The following is a 27162-nucleotide window of genomic DNA, read 5'->3' as shown; positions in this document are numbered from 1 at the left end:
GCTTTTTCTGTTTCATAAGTAAGATGTTATATTGGTATAGTATTATTTCCAGTTGAAGATATTGATCCATCTTTGTCATTTAATTTTAGTATAACTGTTGTTAGTTTGTAATTGGTGAAAATTAAGGCAATAGGTAGTTCAGAAGTCAACTAAAATCTGACTTTCTTTCCATCAGATCTTGTGTCCATCAGTTTCACATTTTAGACAGAATTTCCTTCTTATATTTTAAGATCATGTGAAATTTATTTTCAATGCCTAATTGAAATTCCCAGTCTATTGGCTTAGACTAGGGTTAGCAAACATTTTTAATGTAAAGTGCCAAATAGTAAACATTTCTGGCTTTTTTTGTCCTATCTCTGTCCTGACTATGCTGCAGTTTTAGTAAGAAAAAGCAACTATAAACAATACATAAACAGATGAGCAAAGTAAAACTATGTAAAATTTTGTTCATAAAAACAGGCAGCAAACCATAGTTTACTAATTCTTAAGTTAAACAATTTTCTTCTTTTTTTTCAGTGGGAAAGAACACTTGTCATGAAAACTTTTATTATTCACATCTTAAGGGTACTTTTAGTAAGCCTTCCTTTATCCTCCAAAGGTTGCATTATTATCTTTTCCTGATACTTTTGATGTTTTTATTGTTTTACTTTTTTACATCTGATCCTTTTTAATGCTTCCTTGAGTGTAGATTTTTATCTTTTTACTAATTATCTCAATCTAAATGCTTCTTTTCCCTTCATTCATACACTTATATATTGCTGTTTTATTAGGCATTCAGCTTAACACTTCATATATAGTGAAGGAAGGAAATAAAACATGATCCTTATTTTTTATGGAGCTTTCAGTGGTAGAGGAAGACTATAATTAAATTTATATAAATGTACCATTGTACATCATTTAAAAATGTGTTCTGAACAATAAAAACCAGGGACTGATACTGAACTTACTTTGTATAGGATGATCAAGAAAACACAGAACTTGAAAGATAAGCAGAAGTTTGACAGAGTCAGGGAGAGTCAAAAGACAAAAAATTTACCAAATATATCCAGTCAGACGACAAAAACTCTACCAAAACTCTTAAGGTAGAAAAGAATTGGGGCTGTGTGAAGCCTTCTCAGACCTGACTGATACAGTAAATATCAATGGAAAGAGGGGTCAGAATAAGGCCAAAGAAAAGGGGAAACGGAGTTTATGTAGGAACTTGTAAGCCACGTTGAGAATTAGAAGCTATTTAATAAGGGAATGGCAAGATCTGATTAAACTTTCAAGAATGTTCCAGCTTCGCTTTCTGTTGTGAGTTACAGTTATCTGTCATTTGTTCATTCATCTGTCAAATATGAATGTTTATTCTGTGCAAGTTAGTGATGTATATTCTGTGAGGGCTACAAAAATGACCCAACTTGGGGCTGAGGTTGTAGCTCAGTGGTAGAGTGCTTACCTAGCATGTGTGAGGCACTGGGTTCAATTCTCAGCACCACATATAAATAAATGAATAAAATAAAAGGTCTATCAACAATTTAAAAAAATATTTAAAAACAGCAACAACAAAAAAAATGACCCTGCTCTTCAGAGGTTTTATAGTCCTCAGATAAGTTCTCTTGTTCATCTGTTATTTTTCATTCTCTTTTATTGTTACCTGGTAATATGTGAATCCATTATAGTTTGTATTTCCCTATTTCTGTAAGCCTGCCAAATGGGCTGCTTCTTAGATGAATAACTCCATTCAGCAGTTCCAGTGTGAGAACATCTCCTTCAAATTCTACAATCAAGACCTTTTCTCCTTGGCTTTTGACTGCCTAGATAGAATTCATCAAGTTAACAGATTAATTCATTATAGTAAATTCTGTGATGATAGATAATGACTTTTTGATGTATATAACTCCTTTCCCTTTTCCAATTCATGATAACTTTGTCTCCATTGAGATTATTTTGAAAGGGGTTGTGAGTTTAGCAATCATGTCTGTGTAGAGATAGGTGAATCTAGTTGTCCAGAGGTTTGAAGACTCATATAGCAGCCTGCCACAGGGCAAGAGTCTCAATCAATCTCTTTAGTAAGGCAAGGTTTCTTAGACTGAGCACTGGTTATGTTTTGGCTGGATAATTGTTGGGATTCTCTTGTACATTGTAGGATGTCTAGTAGCATCCCTAGCCTTTTGCCACTAGGGGCTAATAATAGCATTCCCTTCTCCATTTGTGAGAACCAAAATTTCCCGTGAAGCAAAATCCTCCTCTTTTCCTCCACCTCACTGAAAATCAATGAGTCAAGAAGGATCAATGACTGCAAGGACACCTGAGCCCCAGCCATTCTGTAAAGACATCTGAGCAGGTCTTCGGTGGGTATCATTGTCCTGACTAAAAGTAGAGAAGTCAAGCTTTTAAAAACTTAATATTACTATTAAGTTTTTCATTTAGTCCCATTTAAATTTTTTTTAATTAATATATATTTAATTCTTTTTGTCTGTTGTAACTACTTGTTAATTTTATTGACTTTATTCTTTCAGTGTTTGTAGTTAATCTACCGTATTATATAGTATCTCAACTTTTTTATACTGTTTATTTTAGCTTTTTCGGTATCCTATTGGTTGGTCTCATTCTTTACTTGACATTACATCATTGTATCTGTTCTGTTACACAGATAGTAATAATAGAGAATTCATAACAGTAAATAGATTACAGCAGAAACAATCACCCTAGTTCTTTATGTTCATATGTACATGCATTTCCATCTTACTGGAACACTTGAGGTTTTTGGATAGCAGAGATTTGAGGGTTTCGGTGTCTTTTTGTTGGTTGTTTTATCAATTAAAATTAGCCCATAGTCACCAGGCATGATGGCAACAGCCTATAATCCCAGTGACTGCAGCAACTTGGGAGACTGAGACAGATGATGACAAGTTCAAGGCCAGCCTGAGCAATTTAGCAGGATCCTGTCTCAAAAATATAACAAGGGTTGAGAGTATAGCTCAGTCGTAAAGCACCTCTGGGTTCAATCTCCAATACCAAAAAACAAAATATGAAAAATAAAAGGGACTGGGAATGTTGCTCACCAGTGAAGCACCCCTGGGTTTAATATCCCAAAAATACAATATAAAAACCCCATGGTAGAATGAATGCGAATTTTTAATGAAATCTTCACTTACATACTCTTGTTTTATGTTTCTTTCTTTACCTTCTGCCTATCTTCCTTCTCGTCAGTGATAAGATTTATGGGTGTTATCAGGAGAAATAGTCTAATTTCTTTTTTCCTATCACCTGAAGACTGATCATTGCAAATTAAGTAAGTGTGCTCATTCAAAAACTTAAGTACTGGTTTTCCAAAGGAGCAGCTGTACCATGAGAAGAGAACTTTTGTTAATTGGAACATATAGTGATAAAAATCCCATGTATTCTGGTATAATTATAGTATTGTTGATCTGTTCTGCATATATATGTATGTATGTATATATGCACTCAATTATAAGACTTTTATTTGAAGTAATAAAAAGTAATGTCAGAGCACATGCCATAACTTTTTTTTCTCTTGAAAGGCAAAGAATAGGAAAATTTACTTTTTGTGTGTGTGTGTAGTTTAAAATAATGTGGGCAAAATTTTCTGGTGTAGGAACCATCATTTGGCTGAAGAAAATCCACTGATGAACTAACCTAAAAGAAAAAAATTCATCTGGGCACAGTGGCACATACCTATGATCCTGGTGACTTGGGAGGCTGAGACAAAAAGATCTCAAGTTTCAGACCAGCCTCAGTAACTTAGGGAGGCTCTAAGCAACTCCTCAGAGTACACAGGGCTAGGGATAAAGCAAAGTACCTGTTGGTTCAATCTCTAGTCCCCTGAACTACCCCCCCCCCAAAAAAAAAGGGGGAAAAAATTATATGTAGCTATATTTACTTCTCTTCTTTTTCTGCAGACTTTTCTTCACAGGAATTAGAGATTTTCATTTGCTCCTTTTCTTCCTCCTGGCTTCAAATGTTTGTTGCAGAGGCAGTCTTTAAAAAGTTGTGTTTGCAGAGCTCTATCTGTATTTCTTCTGAACCACTCTCTCTCCAGAAAATGGTAAGCACTGTTATAGATGTTTTAATTCCTAAGAAGTATCTTTATAAATTCAACTTTTAAATATTCTTAGGTATTTCTAATAAATAAAGAGATTAATAAATCTTTCCAACCTATAAAAGAGCTGGTAGTTTTCTATTTCAAAATAGTTAAGTTACAAAAATCAAAGGGCAATTAGTAGCCAAGTGTGGTGTCACATGTCTATGATCCCAGTGACTCAGGAGGATGGCGAGTCCAAAGCCAGCCTCAGCAATAGCAAGGTGCTAAGCAACTCGGCAAGACCATGTCTCCAAGTAAAATCAAAGTAGGACTGGGGATTGGGTTCAGTGGTTGAATACTCTTGAGTTTAATCCCTAGTACCCCAAAATAAGAGGGAGATCAGTAGAGTAGAAGAAAGGGACCATGGGGGGATTACTGGGGAATGATACTAGCCAAATTATATTGTTATCTTGTGCATGTGCAGATATGTAAAAATAAATCCCACTATTATGTACAACTATAATATACCAGTAAAAATATGGAAAAAATTAAATGAACAGAAATTTTAATCATTTTTGAGAGTAGTTAAAGGATTGATTAAAGTGATACAGTAAACTTTGTTTCCTACTCACTGACAATAATACATAAGATTATTATTTTGAACTAGAGTCAAAAGAATTCTACTTGATATTTAATGGTTTATAAAGAGCAAAATTTGTAAATGATATATCCTAAAAACACATACATATAAGTTGCATTTGACCCAAGGTTTTCTATTTTTATTTTGGCTGTCCAAAGATATTATTAGGATCTAGTATCCTGCAGTTTCTTCAGCAAATGAGAAATAAGTTTATTTAGTGAATAGATTGGGCAAATTGTTTTGCAACAGTGCTTGTCTTTAAAGATCTTTTCACCCTTATTCACCTGTTATTCCATTTATTTCAGCCTTAATTTCTGTTGAAGAAAACTATTTTAAATAAAAATGACAAAATATAAGTTGTTTATAAATCATAAATGTAAAAAGTATGGAAATGTGTCATAAGTTGGACATAAGGCAAATCAAAAGAATTTCCTAAATGATCTTAAAGTTGCATAATAAAAAAATTATTTTCAAGAAGGTATTTTCCTTCTTGTCTATATGATATTGACATGGAACTACCAGCTTTTTAATGTTTTATCATGTTCAAATGAAGTGGAAACTGTAATAGTGAAATTCAGAAAATATAACCACATCAATAGTGAATCAAGTAATTTCTTTTTACTTCTATCTTTGTAGTTGAGAAAGCAATATAATAATATTTTGCAACAGGTATATTCCTATTTGCCAGCTTTGGGGAAAACTATTATGCATGGAACTGGAAAGGTACAGATACCAAAGAAAATAGGACAGCGACCTTGCCTTGAATCTCAGAGAGCTTTACTAATGTTGAATGGTGCTAAGCAGAAACATATTGAAGGACTGTCAGAGTTACCGTAAGTATTGCTATTATCTCTGCTGTACTTTATTTTGGAGTACGACTCTTTTTGACATCTTCCTTGAACTTTTAACTTATCTGTGTCATTGTCTAAATAACACTGATTAGAAGAAAACTCAATTTTAGACCTGCAAATATACAAAAACATATTTTCTCTTTCTGTAATTCAAGGAACATACTTCTTTTTTACCAAGATTAAGTGCTTCCCTGAAGACATAAAACTATTCATCAAGTTTCTGTTTTATATAATTTTTGCCTTGTGATTTGAATTACTACATTTCTAGAATATAGATGAGCTTTAAGAAGGCATGGTCATGTTTAGATACTCCAAAGTTGTTGTACTACCTTCTCCAAAATGAGAAACTTCCTCTAGAAGTACGCTATAGAAAACTCAAAGCCTGAAATGTTCTCTGAAAGGAAGAAGAGAATAGGATCAATATATGAAAATATATTTTCTCTGTCAGAGATCGTTTACTTGGTTTCCTTTTCTTTACCCAACATTCTGTATTCATAACATTCTTAATGAGTGGTTGGGATTTTAAGGCTAATAAAAAGAAAATGCGTAAAAACTTATATATGGTTGAAATCAATTTTAGAATTAGCAGTGAAGGGCTGGGGTTGTGGCTCAGTGGTAGAGCCTGCCTAGCATGTGTGAGGCCCTGGGTTCAATCCTTAGCACCACATAAAATAAATAAATAAAAAATAGAGGTATTGTGTCCACCTACAACTTAAAAAAAGAAAAGATTGAGTGATTAAGGGAGTTTATATTGAAAGGAAGCTAGATTCTTAAGAAAAATACTCACCATATAATGTATGCTGGCATGCTTTGCTGAAAAACAAGCTTTCATTCTTCCTTTCTTTTCAGGGAGCTAAACCTTGCTAAATGTTCTTCATCATTAAAAAAATTGAAAAAGAAGTCAGAAGGAGAATTGTCATGTTCCAAGGAGAATTGCCCCTCTTTAGTTACCAAGATGAATTTTCATAAGACTAATCTAAAAGGTATTCCAAGTATCTAAATTAATTTATGCTAAGAACTTTTCGTGGCTGTAGTCAGTAGTTGTAAATTTCACACACTTGCCCTGATGAATACTTGAACTTAAATATTGGTTGAGGTCCAGGAGATACCTTCATGGATACCATATTATTTTCTTGTACTGTCACTTGTACAGAGAAAATGATCAGTTAATACCTGGTATAATAGAGTATTCCTCCCTTTCTTTTCTCCCCCTGGCCTTCCAAATACTAAAGGTAGTATGCAGTACTCATTGAGCTTATTCCAGACTTGCCCGCCTTACTTTTCTATTCCACCTCAACCTGTGTTGTTCAGGATCAGTGTCTTCTGATTTGAAAGTATAATTCAGTCTTCATCTCTTTCAGTCTTAGACATTTTGTGAACAAAGAATGAGGAGTAGGCTATGTTACATAGCTGTTAAGCATATGGGCTCTTTTCTACTAGGCACTGAGCCCAGACTATGAAATGTGTTTGGCTTTTGGTTCTGACTATACTGGAACCTAAGCACCTAAAGGATGGAATAACAAGAAAAGTCTTGTAATAATTTACTCTGTCACCCCTTTTACATAGATATCTCTTAACTTAGAAATATGTTTAAAGAGTCTATACCTAGCCAAAGTAAATTGTTCAATCTTTTGTTTGTAGACTAAATCATGTTTTTAATACAGTATTAACATGAGACCCATAGAAAGAGTAAACCTCTTAAAGTCTTTCAACATGATAAAAATTCATAATTGCATATCACAAATTCTAAATAATGGCCCATTTGGCTCAAAATCTGAAAAATGTATTACATGAGATCTTTGATAGTAACTTCACAAATCAGGGTCCTTTTTCTTTGTTTTATTGTTTCAGAAAGTAAAATGAATATGAATGACTAGTCTAAACAGCAGAAGGAACTGGGGGAGAGGAAGAGAATTGAGAAATAATAGAGAAAAACTTGAAAAGCTTTTCTGTGCATGTAAAAGTAATGTTTAGTAGAAGTTACAGAGCTATCTGTAAAACTGAACACTGTAAAAATATACTACTTAGTATTTTATAGCAAGAACAAGTGTGATTCAGTATTTCATTTTGTTTCCTAAGCAGCCACCTATAATAAGTTTTTAAAAATTTACATCAAAATCATCACTTATAATTTATTAATCTTGGTTATAACAAGACAGATATAGTTAATTTTAGCCAGCAGCCATTAATTGCATTCCTCCTAGCAAAAACTTTGCCTTTCTATTCGTTACTCTTGTTCAGCTTTAAATGGTACTAGAGATTTTTTTTTTTCATGTATGTGTGTGTGTGGTGTTTATATTAAGATTCCTCCATTTCTCCCTCTCTGTGCTGCTGTAGCCAAGCCAGACAGCCTATTGAGAAGCAGCAAACCATCTGTTAATGGATTTGAAGTTCTGAATTATACTTGAGTGTGTAGAGGCACTCGTGCTTAGCCAGAAACATTCATTTGAATTAAGCTATAAATGCTGTATAAAAAGGAGCCATACATTTAATGCAGGTTCATGAATAAATTTAAGAGAGGGCAATTGCACTCTAAACTTTTATTGCTGCAAAACCCAGTATTTTTGGTGTTCTCTGATCATTTGGGGATTTTATAGCAGGGCTGAAGCTTTAAAACTTGAACTAGGGGGAGACAATGCCTATGTTAAACCTTTTGCTATAGAATTTCATTTCTGAATTGCTGCTAGAACAGAAGCTGTATGGATTGGTAGGAATCCCCCCACCATACACACTTTCTAATGCAAGAGATGTTTAAACCAGTCAGAAGGAAAACTCAATAAATAATTTTCTGGCATGGGGCCAGATCTCCTAGTTCATGCCCTTTGATTATTTTCTTTAGTTGATATCTTGTCTTCTCTGGAATAATCTATTAATTTTTTATGGCAGGAGAAACAGCCCTGCATAGAGCTTGCATAAATAACCAAGTGGAGAAATTGATTCTTCTTCTTTCTTTGCCAGGAATAGACATCAATGTTAAAGGTAAGTTTTAAATCTTTGTGGTTTCATACAGTGTCTTAATATTTGTGATATTAAACAGTTTTATGTCATTAAGAAACATTAAGAAAAATCGCTTGAGTTAATTTACCTAAAATATATTTAAAATATTGCCGTTAGCAAAACCAAGAAATTCATTATAGCTAATGGTGTAGAAACATTTTTGGTGTTTATATTTTGTTTATATCTCAACACTAATATTTTTATATTGTTTTTAATTATTTAAATTTGTTTTTCTTCAAAAAAATGTACTTAAACTGGGTATTTTTAGCGAAGTTTGGGTTTTTAATATGAAGTGCCTACAAAATTATACTGATGAGAGAAGTAGAACATTAGTAGTTTACTACCAAAAGTCCTACTTCTGCTGTTTTAAAACTTGCCTTGATTTCTAATTTAGACAATGCTGGCTGGACGCCTTTGCATGAAGCCTGTAACTATGGCAACACAGTGTGTGTCCAGGAAATTTTGCAACGTTGTCCAGAGGTAGATCTGCTCACTCAAGTGGACGGGGTGACTCCTTTGCATGATGCACTGTCAAACGGACATGTAGAAATTGGCAAGCTGCTACTACAGCATGGGGGTGAGTGCATTTATGCTAAATGGGTTTTGATAAATTATCCAGTTTTTTGAAGAATCCCTTGGAGGTAGATAGCATTTTATATTTAAAACCTGTAAGGAAAGAGATTTTCATTTCCTGTTAGTAAAAAAGTAAGGATAAAAAGTCTCCTAGAATGTAACCACCTTTTATTTGTAGCAATAAAAGCTTTTTCATATTATATATGCATGTATATATTGTTAAGTCTAAAGGTTCATGTATGAGAGTGGATTTTTTAATTGAATATATTGGTTTTAGATATTAATCCTTTTACTTAACATATGAAACCCCTGTGAACTAGTCATCTCTGAAAGCTTATTAGTAAGTGAATGTAAACATTCACGTGATTACTTGAATTTTTTCAAGCTTTTTATATGTAACTGCTAACTCAGTATTATTTTTATGAGGCATATCTTTACAGACTGTGAAAAAGATATCCTAGAATCTTTTTCTTCATTCACATTTTGCAGTCAATTAAATTAAAGTAGGAGAATTTTCAAATGGTAATAACTGTTGTGCAGGGGTTTTATGAAGAAGGTTAACTTAAGCTTAATATTCAACTAAAGCTTTTTCTACTGATATTAAATCTTTGCTTTCAGCAGGCCCTTTCCTTTTTTTCAATAACATTCTTATATCCTGAACTGCATATTGCTAATTTACATCAAAATATTCAAACCGATTTGTTTTAAAAAGAAAAGCAAAAAAAAATTGATGAGCTTATAAAACAAAAACAAATTTATGTAAATTTCCCATTGCTTTTATTTGCTCTAATCTTAGAAATTAACATGATTTTATCCCATAATTAAAGCAGTTAATTCTGCATAAAAACAAAAAGCACATTATCTTTATGTCTTTTTTTCCCTTTTTGCTTTATATACATCTAAGAAAGGTTGTATAGCATGATAGCATAAGACATTTGGTTATTTATAGTCTTCTCCTGCCCCCTAAAGGCATTAGTGTGTCTGTTTTACTAACATCATTTCATAATCAATATATTTTGGTTCTTTTGCCTTCTTTTCTAGTATTATTTGTTTACTAAACATAATATTCTGCTTCCTAAATGTTTTATTTTTCTATTCTATTCCTAAGCTAAATATTTTGTTTTTGTACTCAATTTGTATCTGACATTCATGCAAATAGTTGGTTTTGCTTCGTGTAGTTTTAATATGAGATATTATATTATTATATTAAGTCCATTTCTTCAGTAGAGTTTAGCCTTCCACCAACCAATTTGAATTTTACTAGTGAAGAATAGTAAATGGATGAACTCCTTGACCTGGAAGAGGAAATCTGTTTGTTCTTAAATTTATCAGGGTCCTTTGGCAATTGTATAAGACTTATTTTGCCTCAGTTATATTTGGTTTAAACCTGTCACATGGTTTGACGTTATCATTATAGTAACTGTATTATCTGTCCATTTTGAGTAGCTCAATCATGAGAGCAATAATTTTAAGAACATATTTATTTCTCAGACTTTTGTTTTCTTTAGGTATTCATAATATTTTTCTTTCCTTTTTTTTTTTGAAAAGGAGTAAATGGATTTTTTTTATGTCAACTCAAGGAAAAAAATTAATTTTAATTTAGAATTCTTTTTTCCCATAAATTATACACTAATCCTATATCTTCAGTGGTTGATTTTTATATGAAATACATTTTATGTCTAGGTCATTATGTATGTCTGAACAGAGTTATCATTAAGAGTTTTAACAGGGGCTTGGGTTATAGCTCAGGGGTAGAGCACTTACCTCAGACACAAATGAAGCACTGGGTTCAATCTTCAGCACCGCATAGAATAAATAAGTAACATAAAGATATTGTATCCATCTACAACTAAAAATTTTTTTAAAAAAGGGTTTTAATGGTTATAATTTCTTCTCTGTCTGATATATAATCTATATAATATGACTTTCTGAGATGTCTGCTAGTACTAAAACCTTTATATCCATTCTAACATCTTATTTATAACTAAGTGCATAAATAATTGTAAGATTTGGTTGACTAAGGTACTAATACTCCTGTATTTTTCTGTGTCACCAAATAATGTGTTCTTCTTGTTTTGCCCCACCACATTATCCTTTACTACCTAGGGCATAAACTATATCTTCAGTACTTCCTAAATATTGGGTAGATTTAGCTTAGATGGATAAGATCTGAGTTTGATACAGAATAATTAACACTTAATTTTTTTGGAATCATTTGCCTAAACTGAAATTAAGCATAAACAAGGATAAAAGAAGTAAGGTTTTCTGGACTTTGTACTGCCAGAATTGTTGATCACCAGTGGAAAAGGGTACTACTTTTCCTTCTTGATGATATTATGTGACAACCTTAGGACTCTTACGGAATTTAAGAAAAAATGTATTATGTTAATTCCTTATGGAAACACCAAAATTCTTATTTTAAGATGGTAATAAAGTTTTCTAAAAGCCTTTTTCATTTATAGTCATATATACTGTTTATTTAACTAATCCATATACTTTTAAACTCATGAGGTGGGCAATTCACAGAATTATGGTTTGTTTGTTTTTTTTAATGCACCTTTATTAGGCAGTTAGTATATATAGCCAGTTAATTATGCAAACATGAATTAGTGAAAACTATGATTGTAAACAGAATTCTGTATGCTTTGGAAAATCAAAGAAGAGAGAGAACAGCTGTTAAGTTGCCAAAATAAAAATATTTTACCCTTAACATTTTGCATTTTCTTTTTCACAGGTCCAGTGCTTTTACAGCAGAGAAACTCCAAGGGGGAATTGCCCTTGGATTATGTGATATCACCTCAAATCAAGGAAGAACTATTTGCTATTACAAAAATAGAAGACACAGTGGAGAACTTTCATGCACAAGCAGAGAAACATTTTTACCACCAGCAACTTGAATTTGGTTCATTTTTACTTAGTAGGATGTTGCTAAATTTTTGTTCGATTTTTGATTTATCTTCAGAGTTCTTCTTAGCTTTCAAAGGGTTAACTCATCTAAATGAGCTGCGTATGCCTTGTAAAAGTTATAAAGAAACCACCAGTTCTCATACTGACTGGTTATTGGATCTTTATGCTAGAAATATAAAGACATTGCAGAAGCTCCCAAATATTCTGAAGGAACTGCCCGAGAATTTGAAAGTGTGTCCTGGAGTCCATACAGAGGCCTTATTGGTGACATTGGAAATGATGTGTCGATCATTCACAGAGTTTTCATGATGATGCCAAAAAGTATGAGTCAATGTTCTAAACATGTTCAACTTGCTTTAGTCATTTATTACAGACTTCATGACTTACTGACAGATATTAATTTGATTTATTTATTGACAGACTTTGCAGCCTTGATAAATGTTAAAAGCACTTAAAAATCATCTTCAGAACTAAAGTCTGGACTTCTATCTTTTTGCAGTGTGTAGAATTTGACTCAGAAGTAAAAAAAAAAAGTTTTGTTTGGTATCAACTGTTTTCATTAATCTTTAATTTTTTTGTTCTGGAAGTGATATTATTTATCTACTCATTGTATATGTAAAAAATTTAATTTAAATATTTTTTTCAAATCAAAATGTAATGTCCTCTATTCTAGGTATTCTAAGTCTTAGAATCATGGCAAGGATATTCATAGACATGTGTGTCTATTAGCTTGTAATTCCCTATTTGAGTTGATGGACTAAAATAGACATTTTAGTTTTGTGTGCTTCCCAAATAAACATCTTTAAAATTTAAAATAATTATTCTTACGATTTTTAAATATACATAGTCTGACAATTCCATCCCTTAATCTATTTTATTTTAGCAGTTCGTATACAAAGTGTATTAGTGCTCTATGTAACCAATATTCTGTAAGTAAAAACATTTTCCTGCATAATAGGTTTTATTAAAATATTAAGATTACAAGTGGCATTTAAGTAATAGATTTGAGACTACCTAAAATCTTAATGTACAGTATGAATTTACAGGGTAGTAATATTTCAATTTGCAGGTTTTTCCAGATAGTAATTTATAGTAAAACTAAAAGACAGGGTGTGGATAATAACCACTTGTGAAATTGGAATTGCCTCACTAGTGGAAATAAGTTACATTGTGTGATAAAGCTGGAAAAGAAACATTAAAACTTCCATTACGCTTTTATGTAACTAAAGTGATGATCTCAGAAATTAATCTACTGAAGAAGTATACATCAGTTTTATCTTGGAAGTTGATCTTTTAACAAGATACAAATGCTCAGTTCTTTACTGTAGAGTGTATAATCTAAATTGAAAACTGCTACATTAGTATGTCAGCTCTGAAAAAATGTTTTCTATAATTTTAAATACTGTTTTTTTTACATATACTGTAAGGAATATTAACAATTTCTATTTAGTCTTCAAGTATAACATCATACATATCTCTCTTTATTACTGAGTCTGCCAGAGCATCAGAGAATACATGACATCAGGGAAACTCTTTAAATTATGTTAAGGTAAATTCATAAGAAGTAACATGCTTCCCCAGATGATGACTATGAACATTTTGTTTCTCAGGTGTTGCCATTTTACCTCACTTGTGAAGGCACAAGGGATAATGTTTGCTTGGTAAATTACTATAAATTGAAGAACATACACCTTAATATCAGATACAGTTTCAAATCTTTTGTCTAGTTTGTTAATGACTAAATTATAAGAAAAATTCATTTCTGTGCTTAGATTTTCTTACATATCTAATGGAAATAACATCAAGCATCCTTGCCATGATAGAATTAAGGTAGTCTATCACTTTATATGGCACTTAATAATTATTACTTCCTTTCTTGTTTTTACCTCCTCTTTTGGTTATAATGAATCATTAAAGTAAAATGTAAGATGTAATTGCTTAAGTTAGCAGTAATTCTAAGGTAATTGAGTAATCAAAATCATGAGTTAGTATTTTGCACTGTTAGGAAAAAATAGTTTTCTAAAATAGATATTCATAAAGAAATAGTCATGTGGTTGAGATTATCATTAATATTTTATAACTAAATATTCTACCTGCCAATTTCTACAAACTGTGATGACATATTCAAATGCCATTGAAGTCTCTCTCTATAAGAAGATATTGCAGTTTCACACTTTGAATGTCCAGTGCAGCAAACACAGGTTACTATGTTTTGTGGCCTAATTAACAATACCAGGATATAAGTATGTATTTAAACTTTTAATATTCATTCCTATTATGTATGGATATTGCATATTTATATATGTATACTATTAGAAAACATAATCATTGCCTTAAATCTATCCTAGAGGAAGTAGAAGTTGTTCTAAAAACTTAAAATAGTCTTTCTGAGCTGAGCCCTGGCTATTCAGTTGGAAACTTCTCATAGGTCCAGCTGAATAATACTGTCAGATTTGACATCATGATTTCATGGAAATCTAAAAAATAAAATAAAAGCCTATTAATTGCCCCTTTTGCAATATAAGTAAAATCTGGAAGGGGATTTCTGAGCTGTTAAGATTCAGCTTTTTCCCATGCAGTGTTTATTTATTGGTAGTTCCTCGGGATCTTTTTGAAATTAGACTTTTCTTGGTTCTCAATTCTTAATTTCTATATGCAGAGAAAAGTGGTCCAGGAATTTATTTTCTTTTGTTAACTTCAAGATGACCAGAAAAACATGTATTCTTATATAAGTCAAATGAATATAATTAATCATTGTTTTGAATTCAATATTTTTTGAATACTTAAAATCTACCAGCTGGTGTATTTGATAGGCTGAAGCTACAAAGAAAGAAGAAAGACTTAAAAGTATGGGAAGGTAATGTAGGCTTAAATATTGTTGAGTTTTCTTGTCTTCTAATATGCTGTTAAAAATAAATAATTTGAGCTAGGTTTGTTTATGCACACCTATAATCCCACAACTGGGAAGGCAGGAGTCTTGCAAACTGGAGGCCAGCCTGGGCAATTTAGCAAGACCCTGTTTCAAAATGAAGGACTAGGAGATGTGGCTCAGTGGTAGAGTGCCCCTGGGTTTGATCCCTAGTACCAAAATAATATTAATTTCAGTTTTGTGCGTTTCTAAAATTTGTAATAATAGTACACTGCTTTAGCTTTTAAATGTAAATATCCAAGAGTCTGGCTGTTTAGTCCTTTTATTAGTAGTATTTTAGCACTTTTATTTTAGAGTGGATCAAATGTAGGGTGTGATTTTGCAGTGTTAGTGAACTGGTACCCATTGTTAGGCAAACACATATGCATTAACAGATACTTCTCCAGAAAATATGTTTTTTTTTTCTTATGCTGTTATGCAAATTTAAATGTATAACTTCACATGAAAAATTGTTGGTGAAATGTGCAGTCCTCATGCTTTTATACACCTTTCCAGTTAAGTGATAAACTTGATGAGAGCTTGTCACTGTTGCTCCTTTATGAGTAGAAAGGGGTCATCTTTGAGTAACATGAAGCAATTGTTCCCTTAGGCATTATCACACAGCTTCCAAGCCAGTTGTACCTCCTGCTGACATGGAGCTTACAAAACTCAGAATGATAATTGTTTTTATAACCAATGTGGACTGAGTTAGAAAGGTCAGTGATGGCATTATTGGAATTAGGCTATGCCTGTTCACATCAAAAGTGGAGTCATGGAATAGTTAATTATTCCTTCTAAATCAAATTGTTACCCAGAAATTTGCCGTGTAGTTTAAAATGAATTGTAGGTGGAGGATATACTTTCTTGGTTGCTTGCTCTTAAATATATTTAGAAATTATTAGGCTAATTAATTATAAAAGGTTGTAGTATTGGTTTATTTGATTCCAAGCATACATCTCTCAAGACCTTCTCAGAAGATATAAACATTTCATAAGATATTTTTAACATTATTGATCATTAGGGTGTTTTTTTTAAGAGTTTGCCCTGTCATAGTCAATTTCTGTCTTCTAGAACACCCAAATTATGTTCAACTCATACTTTCAAGTTTATGAAAACACCAAACAACATAGACCTCTACCTATCTTGTTTCTTGAGACATGAATTTATGTGAATGTTAGAGGGGAAAGAGTTTCCTGTTAAATTGTTTGAAAAAAGAGGCTAAGAGGTTTAATACATACACATCCAAGTGATTAGCTTTTTTTTTTGCAGAAGAATCTGCTGTTTCATAGTGTTTTTGTGTTATATGTGTTTGTAATATTTTGTATGTTTGAACTAATTATTATAGGTATTTTAGTGTAAGGATATAGTTTTGATTGTAAGTACACTTTTTTTTTTTTGAAGTTTGAAGTACAACTCTTAGTCCTAGATACAAGTGATTTTTTTTTTTTTAAGAACATTTTTGTTTCTAAGGATATATAGATCCTTCTCCCTCCCATTGAACACTTTTCTGGGTTTTAAAACTTGCTGAATTAAAATCTGACAGTATTAAGTATGCAAAGTGACTAGTGATCAGTTATAAAAACAGTAATCTTACTAAGTATAAATTATAAAAATATATATATAATATATAAATATTGTAACATTATATTGCCTGTAACACAAAACTCACTCTCAAAAAGGCCCTTTTACAGGCACTTCTAAATAGCTGTCTCTAATTAGAATTGAAACAGTCTCTCCAAAACTGTTTTTGTGTCCTGGCCCCCAGATATTTTTAGGATGTTAAACCCAGGTTTGGTAAATCTACTCATTCTCCTTCCCAGAGTATCTAGATTGGATTAAGTGAACATTAATACATAGTGACTGTTAATCATTAAAATAGAGAATGGCTCACTACTTTGGAACATATGCTTTAGTTCCACCAAAGAATAGAAGTTTAAAAAAAAAAATTAGCAGTTCCAGAAGATAAGTTGCACTGAACTTAAAATCTGGAATCCAGCATTGAATTTGCAACTATTATTCTCTCATTTGTCTTGATAGTAGATGAACTAAAATTGCCATTGCTTCTCCAACCTTCTGTCCACAAATGATATAATCATATTGAAAAAATTAATCTTAAACGAGTGACTGACAGATAAAAGAATTTAGTTTGTTGTTGGTGGCTTCTCAGCTTCAGGGTTAGGTCAGCAATGGTTTATGTCTTGATTCTTGTTTATTTTTTTTTTACGACCAGAATGGTTTGATTTATAATAGGTTTTCATTTTAAGGAATATATATCTTGAGTATCATACTTGACATTAAAGATGCATTTTTCTACTTTGCATTCTCTTTTACAAAATAGAGAAATTGCAGAGCACTAGTTAGAATTGGGTAAAATTAAAATATGTGTTTTAAAGAACTTTCTAGGAAAACTTAACAAAAGAATTGTAAAGGCGAAAACTGCCAAGGGAATGGGGGAAAAATGATTAGGAATTGTTATTGTTTAAAGGAATCAAGAAAGTAAAAATTTCCAGATGTTATTTAATACTATGAAGTTAGTGAAAGTGTAAAATTAGAAGGCATATAGACAAATCTAAAACCAATAATTAACTATGTCTTTGAAATTTTTGAGTAATTTTCAATAAACTAAACCAAGGATCTGGATAATTATTTTGTAGGAGGGTCTTTTAGTTGAAATTCAATAAAAATGATGAAGAATAAAAATAGCAGTTTTAATGAAATGATCAGAAATAGGCTATATTGATTATTCCTCAAGGTTAGGGAAGTCTAGACGCCTCATTTCTTATTTTCCCGTCATTTTAGTTCTTTCAAATTTCCTTCCAAAATAACTTGTAAGTTCATTCTCTGACATGTTATTGGAGAAAATAATCTTTGTGGGACATTGAAAGCAATTTATTAAAAGTTCCCTAAATACCATTTTTCTTGATAAATTTTTGTTCTTTGTTAAAAACAAACTATTTAAATGTGATTAAAAATCACTTCCATTTACATAGGGAAAATGATTGTAACATAAATACATTGCTAATAGTGGTTGTGTTTATGTGACAAATTTTTGAAAATTTCTTTTTCACTTCACATTTTTTTACAACATGATTAGTATTTGTTTGGAATGTCAGTAACCAATTTACTTTGAATGTAATGTTCCAGAAAGTAATGCCTTATTTAAACTGACATGTATTAGAGTTTTAAAAGATAAACTACAACTTTGAAATATGGCCATTTTTCTTCAAGGTAGGATGTAATTAAAAAAGTAATTTATGATTCTTAACACACTTGTACTGGGTGCTCTGCCTCTGAAAGTGTATCTATCACTTTACTGATCTACTTCCTCTAGTCTTCATTTACACTGCATTAAAGTAGAACCTTACCATGTTGGGATGGGGATTAGGAGATTAGTAGTTGTAGTCATAAATTGCTAAAGATTAAACATTTTCATATGTAGTCGTGATAAAATGTATTTTTACTTTCTGACTCTAGAGGTATTCACAGAACCTGAAGAATTACTTTTTCTGATGGGTCTTTTCTGATTCAACACAGAAAAGGAAATAGAAACTGGTAAGATTAAAAGATGACTACCTTTATTAGAAGTTATACCTTAAATGCCTTGAAGGGAGTTCACTACTATTATTAAATTAAAATTTTTTCTTCTGTCATCATTGGTCTAGAAAAAACCCACTTTATGACTTATTATTTGCAATGTAAATTCAGGTAAAAATTGCCTTCTGTTGAGAAAATTCTGTGTGTCTTGCCATTGTTCTCTAGAATGTTCTGTACAATGTGTGATGGCCATGAAAGTGGCTTCATGTTTTTTCTATTATTTCTGGAAATGCATTTTTTTCATGTACATGCTAGGGGGAAATTTTTACATGTTCAGGAATTTAAAAAAAAAAAGGACACCTCATTGGTCTTTTTAAAAACTACTTCTTAAAAAATGCATAGTAGTTGACTTTTCTAGGTGGGTTCCCCTGTGCTTCAGAGACCCTACTATATAGTTCATGAGGTCTTTTGTTAAAAGAAACTGAAATTTGTAAGAGTGCAGGAGAAAGGTAAGGAGTAGGTATACAGTTGTGTAAATGTGAGTAGAAACATGTTAACTGCCTCTCCAATTACACTTTGTTAACAAAAATGGTAAAATCAAAGGTATACCCCTCCCTGTGTAATAGAAAGCAGACATTCGTACCTTTGCAAAAATTTTCTAAGACTTGTTACTTGGACTTGTTAAGTGTTCTAATCACTACTGTAAAAGTAACAATATTTTATGGGGTATGTAATCATATTATACTGCCTACTTCTCCAACGGCTTTAAAAGGTGATCTTTGAATGTAGAACAAATGTTGGCATTTCCTTCTCTTAGCCTCTCTTTTGTGGTTCAGCTATTTCTGTAATAGCACTTGACTGTTTTCCTGGGTGTCTCCCATAATGCAAAAGACAGTAAAGAAATTGCACTTGGTGGTACATGTCAGTAATTCCAGTTGCCAGGGAGACCACAAATACAAGGCAACTTAAATGATAAGACACTGTCTCAAAAAAAATGAAAAATTAAAAGGACTAGGGATGTAGTTCAGTGGTATAACATCCTTGGGTTCAATCCCCAAAAAGTCAAAAAACCAAAAACCACCACACAACTAATAGGAGCTGGGTATAGTGATGCAAGCCTATAGTTCCAGCTATCAGGAGGTTACAGTAGGAGGATTGTTTGAGCCTAGGAGTTTAAGATCAACTTTGGCAACATGTCACTTTAAAAAAAGCTTAACTAAGAATGGTTGAAGCCAGTGTGCTCCTTTTAGCATGAATTTTTCAATTCCTCCAAACCTGTCACCATTTGAACCTTCATAAAATCAAATCTCTCAATTTGACTCCAGCTGTTTTGAAACTTGTCTTGGAACAGAAAGTAAAATTGAGCCAATATTATCATCTTTCCTCAGTCATAGCAGTGACATCTCCCTTTAGACAGGTCTCAGAATCTGTTCAGATGTGGTCTGCCTGAGAAAACAAGGTGGTTTTCAGGATCATTCACTGACTCAGGTTGGTTGCTCCTTTCTCTATTGAAGAAACAATTGAGGGATTTATAGTAGGAAAGACTTTCCTTGCAATTTTAATTTGCTTCATATTGAAAAATTTTGACACAATTACTTACCTAAACTATTTGTTTTCCTAAAAACAAGTGAAGCTTTCTGCCTAATAAGGTAATCCTAATAATTGACTAGAGCAGAAGAGCAGTGCCATTGTTTTTTAAAAAAATGGAATCATAATTTTTCAGTGACATTTGGCGAAATACAGGACACTTGCATGAATTTCTAAAAACCTTCTCTTTACAAGACTACTGCTTGCACATTCCATATGATATCTTTTAGGTTTGGGGGGAGTTTGTTTAATTTACAATGGGAATGATCTTTGTCTTATTTTTTGCCTCGGATTTCTTCCTTGAAGTTAAACTGGCAATGCTTGCTTTCTTTTGTGCTTTCCTGGTACACCTGTGTCCATCTTTTTCATGTTCAACTTTGATGGTTCTCGTTATAGATGTCTCATTTAAGCCACTTACATTGGCTTTTGCTTTGTGATGCAGTGTGAAAAACATTTATCTTAATGGGTGGACTAATTCCATTTATATTTATGGTCATGTTAGATGAGTTGATCATAGCTCTGTCATGATTTTGTTCTCTGAATGGTTTTTAAAAAGTCTCCTCTCACCCAAAAATAAAGAATGTGAAAGAAGGGATAACTCAATAAATTGAAGCTCAAGATTAATTACATATTTGGTTGTTACATTTGTATTTGTGTGTGTGTGTGTATGTGTGTGTGTGTGTTTTCCTTTTGGTTCTTAATCCATATCCCCTAGGAAAAGCACAGATAGAATCATTAAATTCCAGTAAACCTTTCATTGCATTAATTTCTACATTATGTAAATATTTGTGAACATTTAATTTTTTACTTGTGTAGTCTTACATAATGAGAAATTATTCTTGGTATTTCATAAACTTTGGAGATTCAACTGGAATAAGTCTTCTCATATGATTGTCACTATATAAAGGTAGAAACAAAAAAAAAAAAAAAACTTGTTTTTCTAGTGAGTTATTTCAGTCATCCCAGGAAGAATTACAATTCAAAAAAATGACACTGTTGTAAGTATTCATTATATTTTTGTGTGGTTTTGATTCATATTTAATCAAAAGGCTGATTTCTAGATTATTCTATCAAACCAGTGAAGGCATCTGTACACACACACTCATATTAGACATTTAAAGCCTCTGGACTTAAAACATATATTCATTTTATAATACCTGAGGCTTCTTTAAGTAGTAAAATAGTAGTTCCTTTATTTGTATTTCTGGAGCTTCAACTGCCTTATGATTTTTTGTTTTTAATGGTAAGTACAAAACTCAAACGCACCATAAAGATTTAGGGTCAGTTAACAAGTTTATAAACTGAAATTAAGGCCTTTGAATAAAATTTGTTAATACAAAAGTAGGCTGCTTTTAGTATTGGAAATTCTTGGGTATTGAGATCAAAGTGATTAAGAAAAAGGCTGTTCTGGTCTCTGGATAAAGAGCTTACTGCAAAGTTTTTATTCACATTTAAATACAAAATAAAAATTCTACAAAAGGAAGTTACGTTCAGAAACAGTTAAATTTACCTTTCACTATAATTCAACTTCAGGTTTGGTTTTATCATTAGTTTGACCATTGCCTATGACAGGGTCATATAGTAGGTACTCAATAAATACATCACAAAGCAAAGTAATTTAAAGAATTTTCCAATTCACATTATCATAGTGCATAAAATAACTCAAAAATAACTTGGAATTCCTGTAGAATCTATCAGTTTTTGAGTCTGGAACAATGTGAACAATTGTTAAATACTATGTTGTTTTTGTAGATGGAGGGGGAAAATTTTTTTAAATATGGACATATGCATTTTGTGTGAATTATCAAAATGGTGATAATTTGGACTGTAAATATAATGACTTCCAGTAAATTTACTCACTAAAAAATACTGAGGAAAATATTTAGTAGTTCACAATATTTACTAATGGGTGTTAAAGTGACATCCAGTCTCTTAAGTTATCTTGAAATATTTGCATCAAAAATCAAAACCAAGGCTAATATAGTCCCTAAGAGAAAAGTGCATCTATGTGAGAAAGGGGAATAGTTGAAATTCAAGACAGTTTGTTTCATCCTGTGAGTGTAGTAGTTTTGAAAGGCAATGATGATTTACCCGAATATCATTTTTATGCTTAGCCTCAAGCTAGCTACTACTCTCAGCTTCACTGAATGCCTATCCCTCCGAAAGTATTGGGATTTACACTAGGAAGATTCAGGAGAAGCCATGTGTAGCATCATTTGTAAGAATGTGCGTACAATTCCCCATCACTCCTCTGTCAACCAAAAAAAAAAAAACGAAGCATTGCACATAGGAAAGGTTATTTCTTTTGTATTTAATGCAGTGAGTATGTTGTCAACATTATCATTGAACTAAACATCTGAAACTTGATAACAATGAAACAAAACTAGTCATATGTTAATGGTTACTGTTCACTAAATATATCTGAGGTTGTAGAATATCAGGCTTATACACATCTGAGTAGACATTGTCAGCACAGAACATAAATCTCACACAAGGTATAATCAAAAGTATTTCAAATTATCTCATCAGACTTTCTATAGTAACATCAACTTCATGAAGTAATGTTTTAGCAACAAACAGTGATGGTATGCAGAGGTAAGCATGTCATTTTAAACATGATGCACTAAATAAAGCATATTAAGGTCAAAGCCTTTCTGTAGAAAGATAATTTAATTGACATTCTTTCAAGCATAGTATATAAACAGATCAAAATAGTTCTATTATAAGAAATAGTATTTAACAACATATCTCTAAAATAAAAATACTTTTAAAAATCAGCTTTGATGAGATTAAATTTATTTAAAGAATCTTCCTTTAGCATGAAATATATATTTTCTGCTTTTCTACATCTTCCAGCATAATCCCCACCTTCACCCTATCCCAGTCTATTATTAAGAAAGTAGTGCAAAACATTGTCTGCAGCAGTTTCAACTGAGCTAAAATCCCCTACCAAGTCAGGGACATATGATTCTCACTGCCCAAATTTCTTACTTTCTCCAGAGGTACATTCCCTTGATATACCAGGGAGACAGGTATAAAAGCCACTGTAAGAGTTTTGGGAATGCAAATTTTAAATACAGATTCTATGGTAAGTAGTGAAACATTTTTAAAGGCAACCCCCAAGCAGTTTATTTTACAAAACAGGTTTTCATGCATTCATATTATCAAGAATTATTTTTTTCATAAATGAATGTAATGAAACACTGGCCTATCACTTAGCACACTGCATTCTCCTCTACATTAAAATTCACACTAACAAAGTCATAGTATGCATTAAAGCATTTCAGGACCTTAATGAGAAAGCAAGTAATTTTTTTTTTCTGTGAGAACATTTGAGTATTAAATATTTTTAGATGCACAAATATATAATTTGATACCAAAAGCAATCTGGATTTATTTTGCTAGTATTTTTGACAATTGAATTGGGTTGCTAATTTACTAACTTCGGTAGATAAAAAATTCATATAGGCAATCATTTATAAACCTGGCAGTATTTATGTTACATAGTCCTGGAGAGATTTTCAGGTCTTAGATGGAATGATAGAAGGTTTATAACTTTTCTTCACAGAATCTCAGATTCTCTTGAGGGGGTGAATATACCTGCACTCATTAGTTTAAAATCAACCTATTCATACCTAAGTAATTTGCACAGGAGTGAATGCCAGGATCTAAAGACAGGATCTACATTAGATTGAAATACACACTTTCCAATTCAGACTTTGGGATTTTCCCTTTCTTGAAATGTATAAAACATAGAAAAATGTAATGATTACCTTTCAGATAAAAAATAGTCACATTTAAGAAAAACTTTAAATCTACATAAAATTTAAATGTTGATTTGATTTTAATCAGAGCAGAGTTAAGCATTTAATCTAATATTCTGGTTCTTCTACTTGTAACTAGAGAAGTGTGTGTCTTCCAGTGTTATCACCCTCACATTTGTTCTTTCAGTGTGTTACATTATTATCCATAGCTAACAAGACTTTCACACAGCAGTAGCTAAACCCTTATCAAGTTGAGTCTGTACAATAGAAGTATATTTTCAAAGACATATACCTTTGTACAATATTTACAAATTCTATCATGATAAAAAGGCAAAATAAATAAAAAGCAGAACGAAAGGAAATGCTGCTGAGGCTGAAGGCTTTTTCTTTTATCTTCCCAAACAGATGCTGGTCTCCTCAGTGCTGAGAGCTGGCTAGCCAAGATTGTTTTTCTTCCTTTTATATGGGCTATGAGAAGGGTCTGATTTCAGTTCTTGGTATTGCACCTGTTTAAACAGAGTTCAGAGAAAAACTGGTCAGGTGGCCACTTTCTGGCAAAGGAAGGAAAAGCAAAGGAATGAGAGACTGCTTGGGGGGAAGAGTGCTCACTCTAGAGGCTGTATGGGATCTGCAGCTGGGATGCACAAAACAATAGGAATTACAGAGCAGGAGTCAGAAAGGAAATCCTGCCAAAATCTTCATGAAACCCTGATGTGAACTTTGGTCATGGGCTAGGTCTTTGCTGACCATAACACATTAAAAGCAAAACCATCTCAATCTGTTTGAAAGGGTTGGATAATGGTTCTTTGCAATTTACTGTTACCTACTGTTTTAATCTCCATCCAGCCCATTCTCATGCAGATCAAATGAAAGCTGAACTGACACAGGAAAAAGTTATCAGCTATAACTAACCTTCAAGATTTTGATAAAAAACACCTTATTCTGAAAATAGTTGATGGTTTAATGGACTTTAACCTTAAAGAATTTCAAATAAGTTTTTAAATGTGCCCCATTCTTTAAAAATTAGCTTCCTCCCCCTCAGTGAAATCTAAAATATGCATCTTTAAAACTAATTTAATTGTGCATACTCTAGAAATAAATGTCTTTTGTCTTACATGTCCACTGACACATTCTGCTCTCATCAACTAATATTCCTATTTGCTATCCTCAGGTCATGATGACAAACTCCCGCTGAACTAGTTGAAGGAGGATTCTCCCTGACATGTCTGGTAGGTTCTTTACTCAGCATACTTTCATTCTCAGTCACCATTTTTTGCTAAATTTTTCTTGGATAACCCTTCAAATTGAGTAAAGTCCTGATTGGTAAAATCTTCCACAATCTTTATTAACTTCACTTAAATCTTTTACATTGAAAGGATATAAAAGTTAAAATCCAGTGCCACAATGCATCAAAGTAATAATTACACATACCACTTGTACATCTGAAGGAACTCTGGAAAGGAAGTCAAGTAGTTCATTGTTATCAATTGCATATGGACTCCGAAGTTTTTTTGTAAATTTATTGATGCCTATAAAAGTGATAGGTCAGACATTATAGAAATTTCCAAAGTTTGAAATTATACAGAGCACATCTCTGGCAAAAGTGTTACAGTGATTTGAAGGTCTAAATTGTATGCTACCCTTCAACCTTGACTGAGTAAACCAACACAGCTTGGTTTCTCCTTCTTCCCACTTTCGTGGTTCTCCCCCTTTCCCAACTTGGCTGCTACTTTTTCTCTTCGCACATTTTATTTTCAGTGAGAAAAGCTTTCTGTTTTGGAAACAAATGGGCATACCTATAAAGACCGATAACGCTATGATGAAAATTGTCTTCCTGCATTTTGCGGTTGAGATTATTAAGGCAGGAAACCTACTTGATTGGTTTTCCCCTTTTCAAAAGATACATACATCTTTTTGTGGGGAGGTTTTGCAGTTAAGCAAGCTTCTAGCAATGCATAGAAGACACATGAACTTGATTTTTTTCAAGCCTCCCTCAAGAGGGGGATTGTCATACATGAAATCAACACACTAGTAAAAAACTGAAACATAAACTAGACCATCACAACTCTTTTTCATGGAGTTAATTCAGAATGAAATGGAATCTTGACTTTGGTCTCTGTCTCCCCATGTAAGAACTATATCTTACATTTCTGGCTAATATTTCAGCAATCATCTACCACTAAAAGAATAGTCTTGTTTTATTTCATTTGATGAAAAAAGAGACGCAAACACGTTGTCTAAAATTACTTTTAAGACAGCCAGCCAGTGATGCCCCACAGGTTACATAACCAGATGTTTGCCATGACCTCCAGTTTCTGAGAACCTGAGGAAGTAGGTTGGGGTGGTGAGGGTGTTTGTCACCAATGGTAGCAGAGATTGCTTGGCAAGTTTGACCTTAACTAGGTTGTTAATAAGCTACCACACTTGATACTCTACCCTAATTCCTTCAATAATAGAACATCTGCTTTAAATATCAGAAAGGAACAACAGATGAGGACTTGAATATACAATTGGAAATAAGAATATGGTGGAAATGCCTCATCCCTTGTATAGTATCTTAATTGAATTTCTGTAAATTGTAGAATTAAGATAGGAAAAAGTAATCATCACCCTCCCCCCAGTGTTTAAAAGCGATGATAAGGGGTTAGAGGTCCTACTCAAGATGGGCCAAAAAAGAATATGGAAATAGGAATCTTAAGAGTAGAGGCCTTGGCAACATCAGACTTCAACTCACTTTATTCCAGAATATTTCTTTTAAGGTCTTGAAAATAGAGAATTAAAACTCCCTTTGATCTCTTTCTTTTCAGTGTAAGCATGTTTTCTGAAGTTAAGAGCCATTTGTATTCTTTGCATTTTACTTCAGCAATCTTAGATGTGTATGTATGCAGACAAAGACAAGTATAGACTTACTCTGCCCCATCTTCTTTATATATATGATTATTGTTGTACTTTTATATGTTAGGTCTTAAAGACTAAAAAGGGGATTTTTCCAAACCAAGAATTTTGTCAAGAAAAAAGGGGAAAAAAAACAAATTATAAAAAATGCTGAAATCAATTACCTCTTAAATAGAGCTAGGTACTTAGGAATTGTTAGCATGCAGCAAAATTGCATTAAAATTTTAGATTTAACAAAATCACTTTCAAGTAGCTTTTCGTAGAAACATTTTTGTTCAATACACTTAAAGCAAGTATTTTTGTTCCTGAGAAGCCTGTAAATGCCAACAACCCTTTTCCTGAATCCTAAAGGTGACCTCTTAAACAGGCAGCCATATACAATACCATGTTCCCATACATATCCACAAGATAAAGTACTACAGCAAAAAAGCATATTGTCCTAAATGCAGCATATGATTGAAATGCCTATTTGTGTATAA

General features: G+C 32.4%; 2 protein-coding genes across 3 annotated transcripts in view; one reads left to right on the top strand and one right to left on the bottom strand.

Moving 5' to 3' along the window:
* The window catches only part of LOC306664883 (SMC5-SMC6 complex localization factor protein 1), an 83826-nt gene extending 70474 nt beyond the window's left edge, over positions 1–13352 (top strand). Inside the window, exons 13-18 of one of the 2 annotated variants that reach the window (XM_079146015.1) lie at positions 3906–4051; positions 5337–5500; positions 6368–6501; positions 8405–8497; positions 8910–9092; positions 11823–13352. In XM_079146015.1, the coding sequence (XP_079002141.1) occupies positions 3906–4051; positions 5337–5500; positions 6368–6501; positions 8405–8497; positions 8910–9092; positions 11823–12304 (1202 nt within the window). In that variant the 3' untranslated portion in view covers positions 12305–13352. The remainder of the gene's footprint in view (positions 1–3905; positions 4052–5336; positions 5501–6367; positions 6502–8404; positions 8498–8909; positions 9093–11822) is intronic. The other variant, XM_079146014.1, reaches the window with a different exon arrangement.
* Positions 13353–22320: 8968 nt separating this feature from the next.
* The window catches only part of MCTP1 (multiple C2 and transmembrane domain containing 1), a 564948-nt gene continuing 560106 nt past the window's right edge, over positions 22321–27162 (bottom strand). Inside the window, 2 exon segments of the mRNA XM_079146016.1 lie at positions 22321–24294; positions 25220–25317. Coding sequence (XP_079002142.1) covers positions 24223–24294; positions 25220–25317 — 170 coding nt within the window. The 3' untranslated portion in view covers positions 22321–24222.

This window comes from Sciurus vulgaris (assembly GCF_902686455.1).
Source record: "Sciurus vulgaris genome assembly, chromosome: 6".
In the NCBI taxonomy this organism is placed as follows: Eukaryota; Metazoa; Chordata; class Mammalia; order Rodentia; family Sciuridae; genus Sciurus; species Sciurus vulgaris.
Note: the sequence above shows the minus strand (reverse complement) of the source record. Positions and strands in the feature narration are given on the sequence as shown.